This window comes from Nyctereutes procyonoides, unplaced genomic scaffold (genome assembly GCF_905146905.1).
Source record: "Nyctereutes procyonoides isolate TBG_1078 unplaced genomic scaffold, NYPRO_anot_genome, whole genome shotgun sequence".
Lineage (NCBI taxonomy): Eukaryota > Metazoa > Chordata > Mammalia > Carnivora > Canidae > Nyctereutes > Nyctereutes procyonoides.
This window is the reverse complement of record NW_026575140.1, coordinates 41028762-41049438: the sequence shown is the minus strand read 5'-3', so window position 1 is coordinate 41049438 and position 20677 is coordinate 41028762. Positions and strand designations below refer to the sequence as shown.

The window sequence follows — 20677 nt, the reverse complement described above, 5'->3', positions numbered from 1 at the left end:
AAGCCTTTCTATGCCACCAATAGAACATTTTGTTTTGCCCAAATTCTTAAAATCATATGGAGCGGCTGGGACATCTGGGTGGCTCACTTGGTTAAGCTTCTGCCTTCAGCTCAGGTCACGATCCCAGGGTCCTGGGAAGGAGTCCTAAGCCCAGTTCCCCGCTCAGCAGGGAATCTGCTTCTCCCTCTGCCCCTCTCCACTGCTTGTGCTAGCTTGCATGCTCTCTTCTCTTAAATAAAGTAAAATCTTTTTTTTTTAAAGTAAATATCAAATTACCTGTATCAAACTTTTGGCCCTCTCTCCCCCAATATCACCCCTTCCCCCAAATCTTCAAACCCTGTTCTAATGGACATGAAACCACATGCATTGGATCTGCTGGGACCCCCTCCACACTTCTTCCCATCATGTTGAAGGAATGCTTGAGTCTGGCCACGATGGAATGACAGGTACCTTTTCATACAAGGCATCGGATTTTATCCATGGTATGGAATCCAGAAGTATGGGCCCAAAGACATCAACCTGATTCAGGGGCTGAATAGCTTTACATGTCCCACAGAACTATTTTGTCATTACCCAAGCCTGGGGACTCTGCTAGGTCAGAGTTTTGGCAGGTAATAAAATATCCCAATTTATTTGGTGGTGGTACTTATTCTGGCTGATTTGACACAACCCTGACAGGCAGGTATCATCACCCACATTCTATACATGAGGAAACTGACTTGAAGATAAACACAGCTAGTAGTGGGAAAGGTGGGGGGATTTGGGTCCTTATCTTTTAGTTTTCCATAACTGCACAAGGTATACCTATTCTTCCCTAGTGCCTCGGAGGGGCCCCATCCCCATTACTGGAAAATGCACTATGAATGCAGGAGATGCTGATGGTGGAGGGGAGGATGTGTTTAAATGGAATAGGTAGAGTATTACCACACGGCTTTTAAAGAACTGTGTCATTGTCCTGAACAGATAGGGAGAAGATGAGCAGAAAAGTGTACCTGGAAGCATGTACAGGGTGCAATAATTATGTGGCTACCGATCTGTAGGTCAATATCCCCAGTGAACAGGTTTAAATAGAGTTTGGGGATGGTGATTTCTCTACTGGTTTGAAGACATTACATTAATTCACAATAAGCAGGACACTCCTATGAGCCTCTGCTTCTCAAAAGCTTCTTTTCCAAGCTGAGCTTCCAAATTCGAAGACTAAGCGTCGTTTGTTTGCTGTGTCACTGGACACTTGGGGTTTTCTCCTTTGTTGAAAAGTGTTGACCCATCTCTTATCAAGAGAAGTAGGTCCCCACAAAATTGCCCCTCAATCTTTTTGTTGTAGTACCAGAATCCAAGTACAATGCCACTTACTTGCACGTGTGTTAGCAAAATGAATAAATACTAGATAACCCAAAGTTCATTCTCAAAGACATGCCCACAAGGAACTTCAGACCTTTTGGATTTAGTGTCCCAGAATTAATTTAGTGTCCCCAGTCCAACAAACACAGTATCAACAGAGGCTTATTTTTCCTCTTTGGCCCTTTCCCTCCTGCACCCAATACAATTATGTCCCCTAACCTGAAAGTAAGGAACCTAACAGGCCTAGAATCATCCTTCATTATAGTCACTGAAATGACTGTCCGACCCCAAAGCTCATGTCTACAAAATATCCCTCCTCATGCTTTCCTCCATTCAACTTCTGTGATCGCTGGTCAAATTCTTAATCTTAACACTTTTCCCCTAGTCTACTCTTATCTATTCCTCAGTAGATTCCTTGCCTTCAGTCTCACCTTTGTAGAACTCTTTGTAAACCTGCTTTCTTTAGGACTGCTGTCATAACTACTATCCTTTCCTACACTTTGACCCCTCAGTAAAGCTTTCGGGAGGTGCCCATCACACCCTTCTATCAAGGTTAGGTCCTCCCATCCAACCATCACCTCAGAGCTATGCCTCTAGCCATCACTCTTTTTGACATCGTTCCAGGTACTAACAAAAGTCAAATCTGTGTGTTCAGACTATTTCTATCCCCTCGTCATCTCTCAAATATTGGTAACGATTCCTCTAATTCAGCAAGTAATAATCCCTATCATCTAAAAAAGTTTGGAAATCCCATATTGTCTGATCACACGTTCCCTTACTATTCAGAGAAGAGCCAAGAGTTCATTCAATTACACTTTCTACCTCCTTCCCCTGCCACACCTAGCCATGCAACTACCATGGTTATCAGCTCTGATCTGCTGCTAGGCTCTTACTCTTGGTGAGTGTTCAAGGTACACACCTTTGAACTGTTACTTTGACTTAACTTTGTTTCCCCTATTTGATGCATGAGGTGCACAGCCTTTATAGCTCATCAAGTGCATTTCTCTTGGACTGTAAGTTATAGAGGGCTCTCCAGAAGTAAAAGGAGCTTTTTGCTAATCAGAATTCATGCAAGTAGATGATGTTTGATGATCATGAGGAGAGCATTCAAAGCCATTCAAATAATATGAAAATTTAATAGTCATATCTTGATTTCGGTCTGGGGCATGTAGTTACGCCATTTTCTCCACCCAAACACTCAGTCATTTCCGCATCTGGTGTAGCTGATCATACCCAAGAGTGGTGTACATTGCAATCTGGTTTTGGCTCTGCAAATTCATGCTATAATCATCTCTGGGGATATGTGCCTATCACTAGAGCCTATGTAGTTAGGGACCAAACTTAAATGAGGATTCAAGTAAACAGAGCTTGATAAGTGACCGGCGCCTCATCTCAGCCATACTTACTTGGTGAGGTTGGGGAGGCTGCGCCTCCTTCTGTTGACGTGGTTGGAGGCTTTGTGTCTGGCACCGGCAGAGGTACAGGCCTGGCCATCGGGGGTGGCGGCGGCGGTGGCAACATCGGGGTGGGAAGGAATGGGTTGTGCACTTTGCCTTGGCTACTCCCATTGGGCTGTGAGCATAGGAGCAAAACAGAACACGCAGAAGGAAAAGAAGAGACAGATATCAACCATTAGCAGCTTCTGAAAACAAAAGACGTATTAGTCACCACTTAGGTAAAATTACGAAGTATTTTAGTGCTTGAATTCTTCCACAAAAGCAGATAGATAAAAAAAGTTGAGTTGTTCTTAAGGCATTCCACAGAAGTTTCATCTTAGGCACACATACTCAATGTATCCTAAAATGATCTCTTGAATTACTTTGACCTTCTCCACATCTCGCTTCCATAAAATGGCCCACCAACTTTTGCTTGGAATGTTTCACTTCTGTATTAATTGCTACCTTCATCATCATTCTCATGATTATAATTTTCTTAATATATGTTTTACAAGTTGTAGGATTATTCCATATTGTCTACTTATACAGATATAATGAAGTTCCCCAAATATGCATTTGAAATTAAAAATAATATTTTATTTTCACTCCTCAAAGTTGATATTATATAACATTTAATAAATATGTTAAGGGAACATAAAAAATTTCTTTCACATATTGTATAACATCAGGCACAGAAACTTTAGAATTGAGCTGTCAAAATTCTGCTAGGGAAAAATATCACTTCTAATTTTGATTTAAATTATATAAGCATATGCCATAACAGTCATATTTATTTGGCTGCCTGATGTTAGAACAACCAAATAACAGCTCTTTGACAAAAGAAATTTCCCCTCTGAAGAAAGCAATAAAATCTATTTTATTTTCAAGTTTTTCAAAACAGTCCCACGAAGAGACCTGCCTTAAGCCCTACAAAATTTTGATCAAAATGCAAAACCGGGATTTTGACAGTTACATAGGATAATGTCAGGACTATTTTTAAAGAAGTTAGAAATTCAAAAGTCAGATGCTTGCTGCTGGTGATCACTTCAGATTTCTCATGGTCTCCCAGGTGGCTTTTCCGATGCCAGACTTCAGTGTCACTGCACAACCGGTAACCACAGCTGGTATTTAGGCTACAGTCCTGAATCAAAGTTCAGGTGAAGGAGATTCAGTTGTCCCAGGTTTAATAAGTGTAAGCTTAATAATTCTGTAGGGGCAGCCTCAGTCAGGCCCTCATCCACATTCTCTTATATATTTAGTATTGTTTCCTCAAAGACTATCTCGTCTGACAATCAGAATGCTGTGCTTTCTTGCCAGCAAACCTGCCCGTGTGTTATTTCTGAGTGGGCTAAAGTCCATAAGTGAATGCTTTAGAATAAGCCAAGCAAATGAATACACAAGCAAAAAGAAAAAAGGCCCCATATTGATTTGTTGTCTAGACAGAAATGTATCTGCTAACACATCACCAGACATTAGTCAAAGCTGCCTGTTCTGTCTCAGATATGCACAATCAGGTATTTCTGCAAGGGTTGAGAAAATCAGCGACAGGGCGGTGTGATATAATATTCTAAATTAGGCAGTGATAATGACGGCTGATCTGTGGCTTCATGTGTAGCTATTGGGAGAAAAGGAAAATCACATTTGGCTTTATGGTGGTCATTATTTACTATTCATTATTATTATTAGTGGCTGTGGGATACAGCTATCCAACTGTAAACACTTAGTCCAACTTTGAAATAAAATTTTTGATTTTTAAAAATCACTTTTACATTTGGAATACTGTTTCAAGTTGCAATTATTTGGTTTATTAGAGAAAAAAATGAAAACATTCATTTGAAGCTGTTGAATACTGTTTAGCTTTATACAAAGATAAGTGGGAAAGATAACTACTTGCAGAAATAACAAACCATAATAAACTGTACTTCTAGCATCTTGAGTTCAAGTACTGGTCAACTTGATCTAAAGTGTTAGAAGACTGTATTTTTAAAAAATATCAACTCCGTTGATCTGAAACATCTGTGCCCCCTCATCCCCCTACTTCTCCCTACCACCCCAAATAATTATTTAAAATTATTTGGTCTTTCTATTTTGTTAACTGCGTGAGCCCAAGGGTTAGTGTGCCTGAGGTGGAATTATCAGCCCACAGACCTTAGAAGGTTATACGGTTCACCCTTGAGATGATTTATATCCATAAACTTGACAGTTGCGAACTTAACACAAACACTTTTTAAACCCTGGCCAATCACTCTTAGAGCAAGTTAACTTTCCCACAATCTAGAATAAATATGACATTTGCCTGGAGTCCGTCAGCGCAACATTAGAGCACAATGTCACATGGTCAGAAGGTCTCCCCTTGTTATTTTTACATTCGGTTAATATTTCTAAAGAAATTGAAAAAAAAAAAGAGGTCTCCTTACATTGAGGAACCCCACCTGTCCAGCCTGCTGACCAGCATCAGGGCAGACAAGTTGGACAAACTCTTTCAGCGTCTCCTGAGGGTGATAGCGGATGGCTGGGTGAGAGAAGTAAGGCCCAGGCTGCTGGATAATGGGCGATGTTGGAAAATGAAGAGTCGACGGTGTTGCGTGAGGGCTTGCTGTAGGAAAAGAAAATGTGAGAGTCATGAAGGGAAAGGTCCGCTTTGCCACAGCATCAAGCCCGCTTCAACCTCCTTTTTCCTTTCTTTCCTGACCCAGCTCACAGCACTGCTTATGGCGCTGAATTTCACACTGGATAGGTCTGACAGATTTTCTTCCTTAAGGCTCTAAGACAAACATGGAGGTTAGATTAGGGTAGGGTTTCAGGCTGTCTTTCCATTTTCAGTGGACATGAGTTATAAAGGCATTAATAATCCTTGGTGAAGCTGAAGATTATTCATTACCTTAAGAGCCTTTTTAATGAAGCAAGCAATAAAAAATGTATTTGGTAGATTAGACCTGATTTAACTGACATTACATATGACAAATTCTAGTTTGCACATATGGATCCTCTTTCATGCTGAGCTAACCCATAGACAATAATTCATTGTTAAAGCTCTTATACCCCTTTCAAGGAAATTTCTAGGGACTAATACAGGATGGAATTTTTTTGAAGTATGTAGTAAATGATCACTTAATGAACCTGTACAATTTGGATGCCTCACTTTACATGGACAGTTTACGTAGACTTTTTTTTTCTTTTTTGGCCATCTCAAACCGAAACTCAGAAATGCATAAATGTTAGAGCAGGGGAACCCACAGGCTGAGTAGGCAGTGACTCCTGTTAAACTGTGGGCCCTCTGCCCATAAAAATTGATAAAAGAACTCAGACAACTATTACTCCTTTTTATTTGAGCCCTGCTACATTTTATTTGTACAAGAAGATTACAGTAGATTAAAAAACTTATGTGAGACGCTTGATAATGTTTCTGCGAGAACATCTGCCCTTGAATTGGAAGGGTGATTGATAAAATCTGCTAGAGAAGAAGAGCAGGCATGGGAACAGTTGGAGATACTCAAACCAAGTAATGCCAAGGTAGCAGCTCTCACTTCTCAATGAAGGCCAGAGAAGCAGCTCCCAAATAAAAGCAGATGAGAATATTTATTTTCCCTTACACTTTGCATTTTAAGTCTTCAAACTCAAGGAGTCCCTGCAAAGATCAAACAAAGGAATGCTCCAATTTTAGACAGTAAAATTTCTAATACCAAGAGTGACTCATAAAACTGTAGAGGTGACTAAGCAAGAGAGGCTGTGCTTTCTTCCACTACTCTAGAAGCATGGCTGAGGACTGTAAAAATGATACATCCCCATTGATCACTGGCCATGGATTCTTTGTTCCCTACTGGACTATCTTTAGTATTGGGGTACTTTCTGACTAATAATTGAAATGGCTAGGATTTTGAGGTTCAGAACCGCATCTATAGTTTTTAAAGAGTGAAAATGGGGATGTGGAGTGGAAGCAATAGTCTACTCCATGTCTTATGGATGATCTGATGGGACCACCTCATTCATGCAGATTATTGGGTAATCTACCCAATAAACACTGATGGCCTTCTACTGTGGGTGTGAGATACAATAGTGGGCCAACACAGACAAAATTTTATCTTCAATCATACAATTGAGGGCATCTTGAACACAGCCAATGAAACCAGAATTGTTGTCATCTTCCGTCCTTTACACTTGCTCTTCTTTCAATCTTTCACATCTTAGAAAATAGCTTTTCCATCTATTTAATTGTTCACTGTCATATCCTCAGAACACTGTCTGGTACTCAATAAATATTAGTCGAATGTACAGTGATCGATTGAATACAAGGGTGGTATAGAAATCGAGAACCATACAAATAGACTTAACACTTGCATTTTTTTCCACCTGGCAAAAAGCCAGAACTGGTCAAACTTAGGACTTCATATAATAAATGATAAATTATGGATCTGGGGATCCATAATTGTCTCTGAGTAAAAACCCACAAGATTAAGTTGTTAAATGGCTCTGGTCATCTCTTACTTTTGCACATGGGATTTTAAGAAACCAAAGGAGTTTTGTTCATCTAATACGGCATGGCTATCTTCGCTAGTAGCAAGAAAATTTGACCCCGCACCCTGCAGATGACCAAATAGTTTGCAGTCAGGGATGGCGGGGGGGGGGGGGAGACATTTCCCAAATATGGCTGGGGATGTACTGAGCATAACAAAATGATACGGTCAACCTTGGCAGCATGTCCAACACAAAGGTGGGAACTGCACTGCCAAAAGTCCCCAGGAAGCCGACCTTAGTGATAAAGTGACAGTACTTCAGGTGCTCAGTGGAAAGTGATAAATGACGTTCGAGGACGCATTGTGGTGGCCCACAGAGAATGATGCCCAAGGGAAAATATTCACTTGAGTAAAATGTCAGGCAGATAAAAGTTAAAGGAAGTGGACAGAGGGAATAACTCAACAGATCTTGGAATCCTTCCTTTGATTGTTGGTAACGAACATCCATCCTAGCCCTCTTTGTTACGGTTAATAGGTGAAAGAACATCATTAGTAACCTGAATTCAGACCTTTGTCGAGTTTATTATATTCTACTAAAACAATTCACTTTTTCCTTGTGGCACAGAATTTAACACGAACTTAAGAACATGTGGTGCTCTATGAAACTAAGTGCAACGACTGACTTATAAGGACCAATTCTTAATTAATTAGCACCAGGGAATCATTTCGCCTGTAGTTTCAAATCAGGCAGTTGCTGAGTCTGCATTTCAAAGGGTCATCCTTCACAACCCTTACTTTGTTATGCTTTGGACTTACTGGTGCAGCCATTAGTGAAAGTGGGCATACAAATCATTTGAGGTCCTGAGCTTTCATTTCTTCAGAAGGAAATCAGTTGTGTTACAGACATTACACAGTCCTGTTAAATATCATTAAATACATGCTATGTCTTTAGGTAGAGCGCTAGTATTACTCTTTCACGGGGTAAGACCCATGTTCTTCGGTTCTCTAAAGGCAACATGTAGATTTGCATTTTCTTCTTTCCTGTTTCTTGTCTTCTCTCTTTGACCTTGAGTTAGATATTTTTGGTGTGCCCAAGCTTTGGTCTGAGTAGTTTCAAATCATTTTACGAAGTGTTGTTGGGGTTAAATCAGTCCATCGCTCAATCAGTAAAATTCATTAAATATACACTGAGATCTTCAGATCAGGGGTCCCACAGAAAAGAAACTACCATTTGGGAATTCCACCATTCTGAATCTGGCATGGTACTAATGCAATGCACAAAGAATGGTCTCAGTCCAAACTTTTGACAGAGAAAAACATCTCTTATGAGTGTGTGTGTGTGTGTGTGTGTGTGTGTAGTTGACACAATAAAAAATTATAGCACATTATGTAAATGCATATCTAGATCCTTTAAAATGTGCATTATTTACTTGAGAGTCAATAAAGGCTTTTCTCAAGTGGTTACAGTTTATTACAGTGTATCCATCTGTATCCATGTTGATGTTAATACAATTTTGTGTATTAAAAGGCACTACAAAATTGGCTGCTTCTGGGGTCTAATACTCTTAGTACCCTAGGCCAGGAGCAGCAAAGAGTGTCAGAAACACAACGCTCTGGATGGTTCTCACTACCAGCTTAAATTTTAACCAGGGGCCAGACTTATTTAAAACAACTGCTGGGATTTTCACAAACAATACAAATAAGAAGGAAGGAAATTTGATCAGGTTTCTTTGGCTAGAACGCACTGCCTACACATTCTGAACAAAGTAGCCACAATTCAAGAAACAGGGAGCCAGAATTTCCCAAAGGGTGTAGAGTTCAGTTATTTATTACAAAATGATCATATTACTGGATACTTAAAAAGAAGAAAGCAGGTCAGACAGGTTGGTTTACTTGTTTTTACTCTGCCCCTGCCTGGACTCTGCTTCTTTTAAAAAGATTCTCTTGGTTTTAGTTTGAAAGAGAAAAAGCTAAAAATTCAACACTATATATATATATACACACACACACATATATATGTACATATTAATATATATTGTAAATATGTATTGTATATAATATATATTTTAAATACAAATATTTATTTATATTTATAAATATATTATATTTATATATTTATACATATATATATTTAACTTAAATGTATAAACTTAAATGCTTTCTCTTTTATTTTTTAATTTTTTAAATTTATTTATGATAGTCACACACACACACACACAGAGAGAGAGAGAGAGAGAGAGAGAGAGAGAGAGAGAGGCAGAGACATAGGCAGAGGAAGAAGCAGGCTCCATGCACCGGGAGCCCGACGTGGGATTCGATCCCGGGTCTCCAGGATCGCACCCTGGGCCAAAGGCAGGCGCTAAACCGCTGCGCCACCCAGGGATCCCCAAATGCTTTCTCTTTTAAAGCAGAATGAGGACTGGGGAAGGAGAAGGTCAAGGTCATGACTGTATTACTGTGTAGTTTGGGAGTCTTATTTGATCCAAGGGACTCTTGGTCTGAGTCCTCCATAGGGAAGAGGCCTTACTAACATATTTTCTAGCTCAAAAAGGATGCTATCAAGGAGGCACAGCTAGATAGGTTTGGAAACTCGTTTCATTCTTTTATAAAGCTTGAGAAAGAAAAGAGAGCGGAAAGTAATCCTTCCTCACCATTTTTAGCAATTTTCCCCAAACTCAACCTCCAAGAATTCTAAGAACCTTCCCACATTTTTCCTCAAACCAAAATTTATGGGTTGAAATAGGTTCTTGTATTTAAACTGACATTGCCTTAATTGCTTTATTCCTCGTTCACAAACCGTCACAGATTCTCATAGATTGGATAGAGACTTGGATTCTTTTCACCTTAGCATTTCCTTTCTGGCAGTCCTAGAGTCTCTTGTCTGGGAGGCTCCAAAGAAAAGCTGTCAAGAGAACAGCGCAAACAATACGACCTAATCCCCTTTCAGGGGCAGCGTGCTCTTAACACAGAGAAACACACAGCCTTCTTCTTTCACAGGAGGAATGATCACTCCCAAGCCATGGCATTTATAAGACTTCATAGTCTTACTATTAATCGACACGAAGTCAGGGGCAACAGGTGAGAGTCCAAACCATTCCCGTGTTAGCACAGTTAGCAGAAAAACCCCACTCCTCTCTTTAGCAATAAGATGGTACTTTAGACCAAAATAACCATTGCCGTAGAGCACGGGTGGCATTAAGAACTCCTGACTACTCATATTTAGAAGTGAAGATTTTAATAAGGTAGATCGCTAAAAGGAGAAGAAAGTGGGAGGAAAAAAAAATGCCTTCCATAAAGGCAAATGGAATTCGAATTATTTGGGTTGTCAACTACTATGTACTTGGTTTCTTCGGAAATTCAAAACCACAGTATATGATGCCACTGTAGCTTACCTAAAGCTGAGGAATCTATCTTAATGGTCTATAGCTATAATTTATAAATCATGCATGAGTCAGACTGGCCACTTATGAAAGCCCAGGAGTTTGGAAGTATGGGATTTTTTTAAAAAGATTTTATTTATTTATTCATGAGAGAGAGAGAGAGAGAGAGAGAGACAGAGAGGCAGGGACACAGAGATACAGGCAGAGCTCCATGCAAGGAGCCCGATGTGGGACTCAATCCCGGGTCTCCAGGATCACCCCCTAGGCTAAAGGCAGATGCTTAACCGCTGAGCCACCCAGGTGTCCCTGGGATTTACTTTAATAGAGACACAAGGAAAGGGGACTTGGCAATGGTTTTTAAGCCTTTAGGAGGTAGAGCCTTGTCTGAATAACAAACCTCTGACTTGAAGCAATCCAAGGCTTTCAAAACCTATAGTACCTATCTTTAACATTGCCCAGATGCATGTGAAAGACCCAGATGTCACAGGAGAGAAACAAATGACATTGCATGATAGCTGGTCAAGCACTTGATATTTTTATATTCCTGCTACCAAAGTAACTTTATGCTATGCTGCACTTCCAAGACGGTTGGTATTTTCTATTCCATTTGAATAAAGGGGATCCTCGGGTTGGAGATCAAATGCCAAGGTCTCCTGGAAAAACAGACAGAAAGGGGGAGGGGAGGAGGGCAAGGTCTTTCAACATTTTTATTTAGATCAATATTAGCCACTGAAGGACCCCTCTTGCCCTGAGGCTCTGGCTTATAATCTAGACCAGGGGTTGGCAAACGTTTTCTGTAAAGGCCAGAGAGCAGAGAGTTTATTTTTTTTATTTTTATTTTTTTTTGAGAGCAGAGAGTTTAGACTTTGCAGGCTGCACGGTCTCTGCCTGCAATTATTCTACCCTGCTGCTATGGTGCAGAAGCAGCCATAGATATCACACAAACAAATGAGTGTGGCCATGTTCCAATAGAATTTTATTTTCAAAAACAGGCAGAGGACTGGGCTTGACTTGTGGGCCATAGTGTGCTGGCCCCATATAACTCCTGTTCACTTTCCAAACACCTGCCATGCTGTGCTCATGAGTTGAGCACCTGACGATCACTGCTCCTTCCAGCTCTTCCCTACTAAACCCTGTCTTTCTGCTGGTCCATCTTTCTGCTGAAGCCTCACTGTATTGAAGCTTTCAAAGCAATCTGCTTTCCTTCTATATTTCTACTAACTCCATTGTCGCTTTTTTTCTTTGATTACCTTTTGACTACCTCTTGACTACCTTCACCCACTCCTCCCCCACTCCCCCATTATAGCTCTTTGATTGTCTGTCTTCACCATTATTTAACCTGCTTTGGTCTGTGCTGGTTTCCCACACTTGTGTAAGTATAATTTCAAGTTAAACATATGAATCCAAAAAAGGTATAATATGAGGACTGTGGGCTTTAGAGTCAAATAGGTGTAGATTTAAATCTAGATCTTTCACTTATCAGCTATGCTTTAAGTTTCTAAGCTTCTCTATGACTCGGTTTTGCCTTCTGTATGGTGGGGCGAATAACACCTCATAGATTTGTTGTTAAGATCCAATGAGACAAAGTATATAAGACACATAGTGTAGTTCCTGACCATGAAGGTAGGTGATCAATAAATAGCTTCTTTTATTGGAAATACTGTCATAAGTAAGGATGGGGATGAGGATGGGGGATGAATAAATTAAAAATTGTTCCTATTTGCTAAGATTTATTTGGATTACAGAATATACAAGGGGAAAGGAATAGTAAGTACTAGTTAAGAGGGACCTGCTGCTTATCTGTCTCTTGGACAAATGAATACATAAATACTGATGAGACAGTAGGTACTATCAAGTATGGACATGACATGAGGGTCTTGAAAAAAAAATCCCTTAACAACAAAATGCAAAACAAAGCAACAGTAGCAACAATTTTGATCTAATGCTCATAGCTATCATAGATACAATGACCTATAAAGACTTTTTGACCAAATATACTTTGAACCTGTACCTTTGCTTAAATCTCAAACTCTGACAATCCAGAAACTTAGAATTAGGGAGCTGTCTCCCTCGAGGCTCTACTTTTCACTTAGATCTACTGTCCTTGAGTGTCCATACTGACCTCCCCCTTTACCATGTAGACCCCTGCTACCCAGGCACACTTCCAACCTAACCAGGATCTGAGCATGTCTTCCTCCTGCTCCCACACTGTGCCCTCCCGTTCCCCAGTCCAGGCCCCAGCAAACCCAGATACAATGCAAATTTCTATTACCCTTTGAAAGGCCCACCATGTCAGTTTTTGGGAGTTGCTTATCAGAGATCTGATACATGTTAAATACTACAAAAAAAAAAGTTTTAAAAGAAGATCTGGAGTGCTTTTTTTTTTTTTAAAGATTTTATTCATTTATTCATGAGAGACACAAAGAGAGAGGCAGAGACACAGGCAGATGGAGAAGCAGGCTCCCCACAAGGAGCCCGATGTGGGACTCGATCCAGCATCTGGGATCAGCATCTGGGATGAGGCCAAAGGCAGATGCTCAATGGCTGAGCCACCCAGGCATCCCAGGAGTGCTTTTAAAGAAAACTTTATAATAATTATTATTTTTTTTGAAAATTTACTAACTAGATGAAGGAACTTTTAGTTTTGTTTCTGCCACTACTTGGCTTTATTAATATGGGTGACTTCTTTCTCTTCTAGTTCTCTCTTCTGCAAAATGTAGCTTGTACTCAATCGCTGATGCTTACGTAGCTTTGCATTCCAATGGAAGTCTGTCTCTGGGATTACAGTTACAAATACTCAGTACAACTGATCCATAGTAATAACATTAAAATCTAAAATATCTAAAACAAGGGAACATGTGCTCCCTTATTTTTAAATATTTTTAAAAGATTTTATTTATTTATTCATGAGAGACACACACACAGAGGGAGAGACATAGGCAGAGGGAGAAGCAGGCTCTCCTCAGGGAGCCTGATACAGGACTCGATCCCAGGACCCTGGGATCATGATCTGAGCCAAAGACAGACGCTCAACCACTGAGCCACCCAGGCGTCCCAGCATGTGCCCTTTAAAAGAAATTATTTTTCAAGTGTTTCTGAGGTACTAAGTTATAGAGTATTTTTGATTACAATCTCCAAGACATCCTGGCTTTGTGAAGGCTGTAATTTTTTTGAGTTTTATTTTTTTTATTTTTTTTAAATTTTTTAAATTTATTTATGATAGTCACACACACACACAGAGAGAGAGGCAGAGACACAGGCAGAGGGAGAAAGCAGGCTCCATGCACCGGGAGCCCGACGTGGGATTCGATCTCGGGTCTCCAGGATCGCGCCCTGGGCCAAAGGCAGGCGCCAAACCGCTGCGCCACCCAGGGATCCCTTTTTTGAGTTTTAAAATCCCTGAGTGTACTTGTTCAAGCTCTGTGAGATCGAGTGCCAGCTTTGGGATCTTGATGGGACCTCCTCTCTGAATATGCCATATTTGCACACTACTTGCCTAGGCTGCCATGATGGCTAATGTGAAATATGTTCAAATGCCACATAACAGCTATGATTATTGGAAATATGAAGAGGGACTGTTTAAGCAAAGTTGACAAGAATTCCCTTCTATGACGAGAACTGGAGCGTCTATGTTATCTGCAACCAATGCTATGAAATAAGAGATCAAGAATAAGAAACATGAAAAACACTTGAGAAAAAAACAACCCCACAGATTGGGTGATCACAGAGGTTAATGGAACGAGGCAGGGAGTCCTCTAACAAATTGCAGTCCTGCAAAAGAGAATTTCCAAAGTAAAGTCCATGGAGGTGCTCCAAGCCCCTTAGAGGACTACTGGTGGTTGTGCAAGTATTTGCCAATGTGAAAAAAAAAAAGGGCAAAAAACAAGCAAATAAACAACAGCAAAACCCATGACAAAAATAAAAGCGTGGGCTGATTTGCAGCATTTCCTCCACCGAATTGTCAGGTTTACATTGTGGTTCAAGCCCCTATTTCTGAGAGACAGGATTACTAAATCGGAGGTTACTTTCAAAGCGTCCTCCTGAATTGCAAGTATCTTCCTGAATATACCCTATAGGATTGAAGGATTTATTCTTCCTGTAGTAGATTTGACACAAGGGGAGGAAGGAGGAGAAGAATCAGCCCAGTGTCTGAAGTTAGGGGTTCAAGTTTTTATCCCAGGTTGGGTATTCCATTAGCTCTGTGTGTCAGCCTCCTCACTTTCTCTACTGTGAATGGAAATCATATGTCGTGTTTGGGTTGTAGAGCTCGACTATTCTGCGTCTGAAATCATCACTCCCTGTCCTATTAGGAATAGTCACTCAACATTTCTGAGCCCACATTTCCTTATCCAGAAATTGGATAAAGTAGCACAGGAAAAAAAGTATTTTTCTCAGGATTAGAATTAATTCTAGTACCTAGCAAGGCTCACTCATTTTAAAAAGGTATGTGTTGAGAATCAACTATGTGCTAGGCAGTATATTAGACTGTGGGTTATTTGTTATTCTCAGAATTTTTTTTTAGAATAGATTAAGATACATGAAAAATAATCAGGATCATATAATGCAATGTGACAATAATCATATCAAGAGTTGGACTGCTTTCATGGACCTGGAGGCCCATAGCATGGGTTAATCACCACTCTCTAGGACCTGCATTTACCTGTGTCCTGCAAATCCTAACTGCAGGAATAAGTCACTTCAGCTAGGGAAAAAGGACTCAGTTCTCTGTCTTGCCATTCCCTCTGGCAACAGAGCTCTCAGGTTTTTGAGGGTTATGTACCCTTCCCTCAGCCCCAAGCTATGTGGTCAAGAGTGGCCTTAACCCTACCTCCTGGCTCTGTGGGTATGCATGCCACCCAGGCCACACCAATGAGAAACCCCTTTACCTTTTAAACATAAGAATTATGCCAAAAGTGACCCAAGCAAATGACCCAAATCAGGAGAATCAGAGTCATAAGCATCCAGGAGTAGAACCTTTCCCAGATCTGTAAAAAAGCTATTCTCTTTCTCCATTGGGATTGTTACATAGGTGGAAATTAAGCCTGGAGCTGCTCACATCATTAATGCCACATTCTGAGGAGATTCAGCCTAAGAATGAAGTTCACACAGAAGATAGTAGAGCTGAAGGAAAGAAGAAGACATACAGATTTCTGAAGGTCTCACCTGAGCATCTGGATCCAGCTCTACCTGAAGCCATAAACCTCTACATTTTTTAGTTACAAGCACCAATCCATGATTTCCTTTGGAGGAGTAGAAGGATGGTTAAGGCATTTGGTTGGGTTCTTTCACTCCTAAGAATATTTCATTTGAAAGAGTCTATATTACCATATCTTCAAAGCATTCATTACTGGGTATGTAGGAATTTCACAACTTTTATTACGGTGTTCAGGAACTCAGGGATTTGGGAAGATCTGGAGATATCCCTCAGGGATGCCAAGGTTTTCTAAATTCATATCCTGTGCCGATAGAAGGGACCCACACAAGTAAATCCAAACTCCCACAAATACTTTAAATACCTGTGCTGGATTATCCCTTTCTTGAGTTCGCCTCCAATTAATCTCATCATAGTGATAATACTTTGTTTCATATCTACCTATTTGGCTAAACCACAGGGGCAGGACTTGTCTGGTTTGTTCATTAGGGCCTAGCACAGTGCTTGGCAGATGGTAAACGCTCAATAATTACCTGCTGAATTGATTCCTAGAAACGACACAGACTCTTGTTAACAAAAAAGGTGCTTATGTGAACTTTTTAGCAAGAGCCATGCCTTAGTGAAGACATAGCAAAGAGAAGTCTCTGCAATGGCTAAATGGGAGGGAGCTATTAGCTTGCCCCACTGAGAGTTCCCTGTTCCCCCGACCAGACAAGAGCAGTGGGAAGGGGTCACCCGGCTGGCTCACTTCCCTGAGACCACATCTCCTCTGGGGCCTCTGTGGCTCTACCCAGAGAGGAGAAACATGCGCTCCTTCTAGACCCACGGCAGCAGGTAGAAAGAGCAGATTGGGGATGAGGATTGAGGGATGGAGGAAGTGAGAACCCTCTCGACAGAACCACATTCAAAGAAAGCGAACACAGGTATGAGGATAAAAGGAGTCGCAGAGTATTTAGTAACCATACTTACGACAGTACCCAGCCCTTTCCATATGTCACTTCACTTCCTCTTCTTCCTCACGCTTTAATGTTTTGTACAGGTGGGGGGAAAAGGCAAGGTAGAAGATAAGTGACTCTCGCAAGCACACGTGGGTCCTGAGTGACCATCCAGGACCCCATTGGCTGACCCTACAGCCCATGCACTTTTCATTGTCCTCTGCTGCTCCCATCTGACTTCTTTTTCAGAGGTCAGATGGTTTATTTCCCTTCAGAAGTTTGTGTTCACAGGTCCCTTATTATTGTATCGGAACCTGGCAACTCTGATGTTGCTCATGTGTGTTTTGCACATCCGAGAAAGGAAGTGTTTGATGGGGGGGAGGGGGAGAAGCAGTCCCCATTTCAAATGAAGCAATGGCACATGACAAATGTAAATTTACTGTGAATATATACATTTTAGAAAACATCTTCTACGTGTGATTAAGTACACTAATTTCAAGAATACAAAGCGTGCAGCATGAAATGGGTGACTCTCTGTAATACTGCAACCACATTAATAGGGCTGTATATTCCCATTTCAAATATCAGTACTCACCCCCCTCTGCCTACATGGATGATAAGCTGATACTACATAAACATTGTTAAAGCCACAGTTCCATGCTACAGTAATTCACTTAACTTTAACATGATTTATGGTTCTGTCAATAGGGGAGGTTGAAAACCCTGCAATGAAGCTTCAATGTGAGCTTCATATTTAAAACAGCGATTGTGTGTGTGTGTATATGTGACAGAAGAAAACATTCCACATAAAAACGAGATACAAGTCCAATATTGACTTTTTTTATTCCATTCCAAAAAAAAAGGAAAATAAAGAATGAGTCCAAACATGGAATCCACATTATATTAAGCTAGACCAAGAAGAAAGAACCGCTAGGGATTTATCTGATGATGTGATTTATAGTATAAGCAATACCAGGAAGGCTCATCAATGAGGAGTTTAAAGAAACCTTGCTTAGGACCTTGCCTTCACCATGTGTGCCTATGTGGGTCCATAGTGGGGGAGTGGGGGAAGGAAGAGAGGAAGAGAGGGAGGGAGAGACAGATGGAGAGAAAGGGGCAAGGAATAACAAGGGAGAGCAGCTTCTTTTGTCCAGATGAGTTTAAATTTAGGCCCATGTGGTTAATCACCCTATTTTTCTCTCTGGTGCTCACCGTGGGGGCATTTTGCCTCTTTAAGAGATTAAGGAGCCAATTGGTCTTACTGCTCTAACCTGTCCTCCTTGGGACCACATATTAGCACGATTCCCCCAACAGAAGAGCTCTCTTTAGAAGTTTGCTGCGGGGATGACAAATTAACCCAGCAGGGTGTCCCACACATCTATCTCAGTACAAATTATTAGTGTAATAGAGCTTTTAGTTATGCATTTATCTAGTAATTATTGAACGGTTACACAAAACCAAGCTGAGCAGCCATGGCCTTTTATGAGGTTCGCTCGGTGGGTGGCCTTACAGTTAATTTAGGATAGTTTTCCACTAAGCAGTTCACTTGCAGACAAATTAGCTAAACAGCCTTCTCCTTTAAATATTTTCCATGTCATAGTGAAACTCTTTACAATACAATAAAGGTACAGTTTTAATTACACGCTTCCTGACTTTTGTTTAGTTGTAGTTTTAAAACATTTGCTGGCACTGTTTTTTCCTTTGGCTGGGCAGTAATAGCTGGTGGTAAGTATCTGGCTAATGAATTTAATAATTTCCTGAACTGAGGCTTAAAGGGCCTTTGCTAAAAAGCTGCCTTTCCTCTTTACCATCCAGATCCTTCAAATCCCATCGACAGGGTTTCCCACTGGGCTGGACACTGGCACTTGAGCTAACCTTGACCAATGTTCACAGGCCCTCTTAACTTGTCTTTTAATGCTCCTCAAAGTGGTACTTGTTAGGTCTGTGATGCCTCCATCTGAAAATCGATTCTGGCAATTCTTATTGTAGAATGACAACGTAATGTTTTCTCAAATGACATACTCCAATAATAAATAAACACCTTGTGTCTGTTGGCAGATTATTTCAGCACCTTGTTAGCAACAGGTATTTAATTGCTTCTCATTTTCCTGAGATGATTCAATTGCACTAAACCAGGAGAGACAAATTAGATTCAGCTCTTTTGAAAGGCATGGGGAGGTTCTACAACTAACGTAAAAGCTTTCCTAAGAGGCAAAGAAGTTTGCACATATGATGCAAGAAAGCTGAACACTCCTATCACTGAGGTAGAGGGGGCCTGTGCCAAGGGAGAGGTGCCATGGTTATGGTGGGGATAAAGGGAGTATTTCTACTAGTGAGCCCTTAATTTCAACAACAAAAATTTTGTAATAAAGGGGATCAAATCACCTTGAGCTCAGTATTTCTCTTACTGCCTGTCAAGGTAGAAGCTCTTCATTAAGACAAAGTGAATATGTACTGAGGACTTATTCACCATGCAGTGCAGCTCCCTAAATGCTACCAAATACATGCACTTGAATATTACATTATCATTACACATGGGGGATGGAAATAACTCCCTGTTATTCCCAAACCTTCAGTGTGTCTCCAATCAAATCCATGTAGTCATTCATTCATTCAACAAATATTTGTTGAGTGCTTTCCTTATACCAGGTACAAAGTGGAGGGACACAGGCAGGAGGAATAAAGCCATGGTTCCTGCTCTATCACTAGACGACAACTGCTGCCTTCATATTTTACCTTTCTTTCCTCCTCTATTATTTTCTATGAATCTGCACTCCTCCAACCTTTCCTGGTGACCTCCACTTCCTGGAAGGTGATCTTAATTCTCATAATTCTCTGCAGTATGTTTTTCTTGGCCAAACCGGGAGATACTGTTAACTGCAGACCCTTAGATGTTTCATCACTAAGAGCAGGATCCCCGCCTGAATCATGAGGATCATGGACTTAGAGAGGTTTATAGAGCTTATAAACTTCTGACTACCTCTCCAAACAGAAACTGGCATGACTCTTTGAAAGCTACACAATAAATCTTTGGTTTATATGGCTATTGTTTTAGCGTATCTTATGTATATTTTCAGTACCAGGGCGATTTTACTTCTCAATTCCCATCATGTATGTTTTTGGACTCAGAAACAAGTGGGTGGTTGAGGTTCATACTCACATTGTGCATGTCTTTAATTCCTCAGTTTTTTTTTTAATCCAAAAGAACGACTTGTTGGTGTTGCTTTTTTTTTTTTGCACACTTACAGTTAAAAGGCACTCTGCAGGAGAATAGGGGTTAAGTCTTATGTTTGCTTGGATTCTCCCATTGCCAAATGTCACAGCAGTTCTCTATTAGGATGCTCTTGTCCCCAACAACACCCTGTGGTTCCCCTATCACAGTAATACACCTGCTGGCTTCCTTGTCCTGTTACCCACCAGGAGGTAAGCACTCTGAGGCCAGGGCCCAGGCTTCTCTTGTTCGCCTTATTCGACTACTAGTAGAGCACCTTGTACATGCTGTTGTGGTTGATAAATATTTGTGGAAAAAATTAATGGGTCCCCAGATAGGGGAGTGTGCGAATCAATTTCAATGCTGAAAAAAGTCACACTGACCCCCAAAATTGTGTTTTGAAGTGACTTGCATCTAGCAGGAACCCTGCATTACCGGTAGCAAGGATTCAAGAGCTAATAAAAAAAGGTCAAGTGATTTGTTTATGGCTGTTATTAAAAAACTCAGTGTGATAACATGGGCTATGTCATGCTTATCAAAAGATCTAAATGACTATGTTATGTCTTAGACTAATAAAACATGTGAAAACAAATTAATTGTTTATATAAATGAAGTTTATTTCTCCCAGTGGGGAGAAAAAGGTAGAACCTACTGATGCGGTGGAAAAGCCACAGAATTAGAGACTTGATTTCTGTTCTTGGCCCAGACCTCTCCATCTGCAAGAGTAATGTGGAATACATTACTAACTGCTAACCAGCATATTTCTCC

General features: G+C 40.6%; 1 protein-coding gene across 8 annotated transcripts in view; it reads right to left on the bottom strand.

The window, feature by feature from the left end:
- NFIA (nuclear factor I A) overlaps nucleotides 1–20677 on the bottom strand; it is a 368402-nt gene that overhangs the window by 54521 nt on the left and 293204 nt on the right. For 6 of the 8 annotated variants that reach the window (XM_055305118.1, XM_055305120.1, XM_055305121.1 and 3 more), the window contains 2 exons: nucleotides 5195–5373; nucleotides 2748–2913 (listed from right to left, as the gene is read on the bottom strand). In XM_055305118.1, the coding sequence (XP_055161093.1) occupies nucleotides 2748–2913; nucleotides 5195–5373 (345 nt within the window). The remainder of the gene's footprint in view (nucleotides 1–2747; nucleotides 2914–5194; nucleotides 5374–20677) is intronic. The other 2 variants (XM_055305119.1, XM_055305126.1) reach the window with 1 other exon arrangement.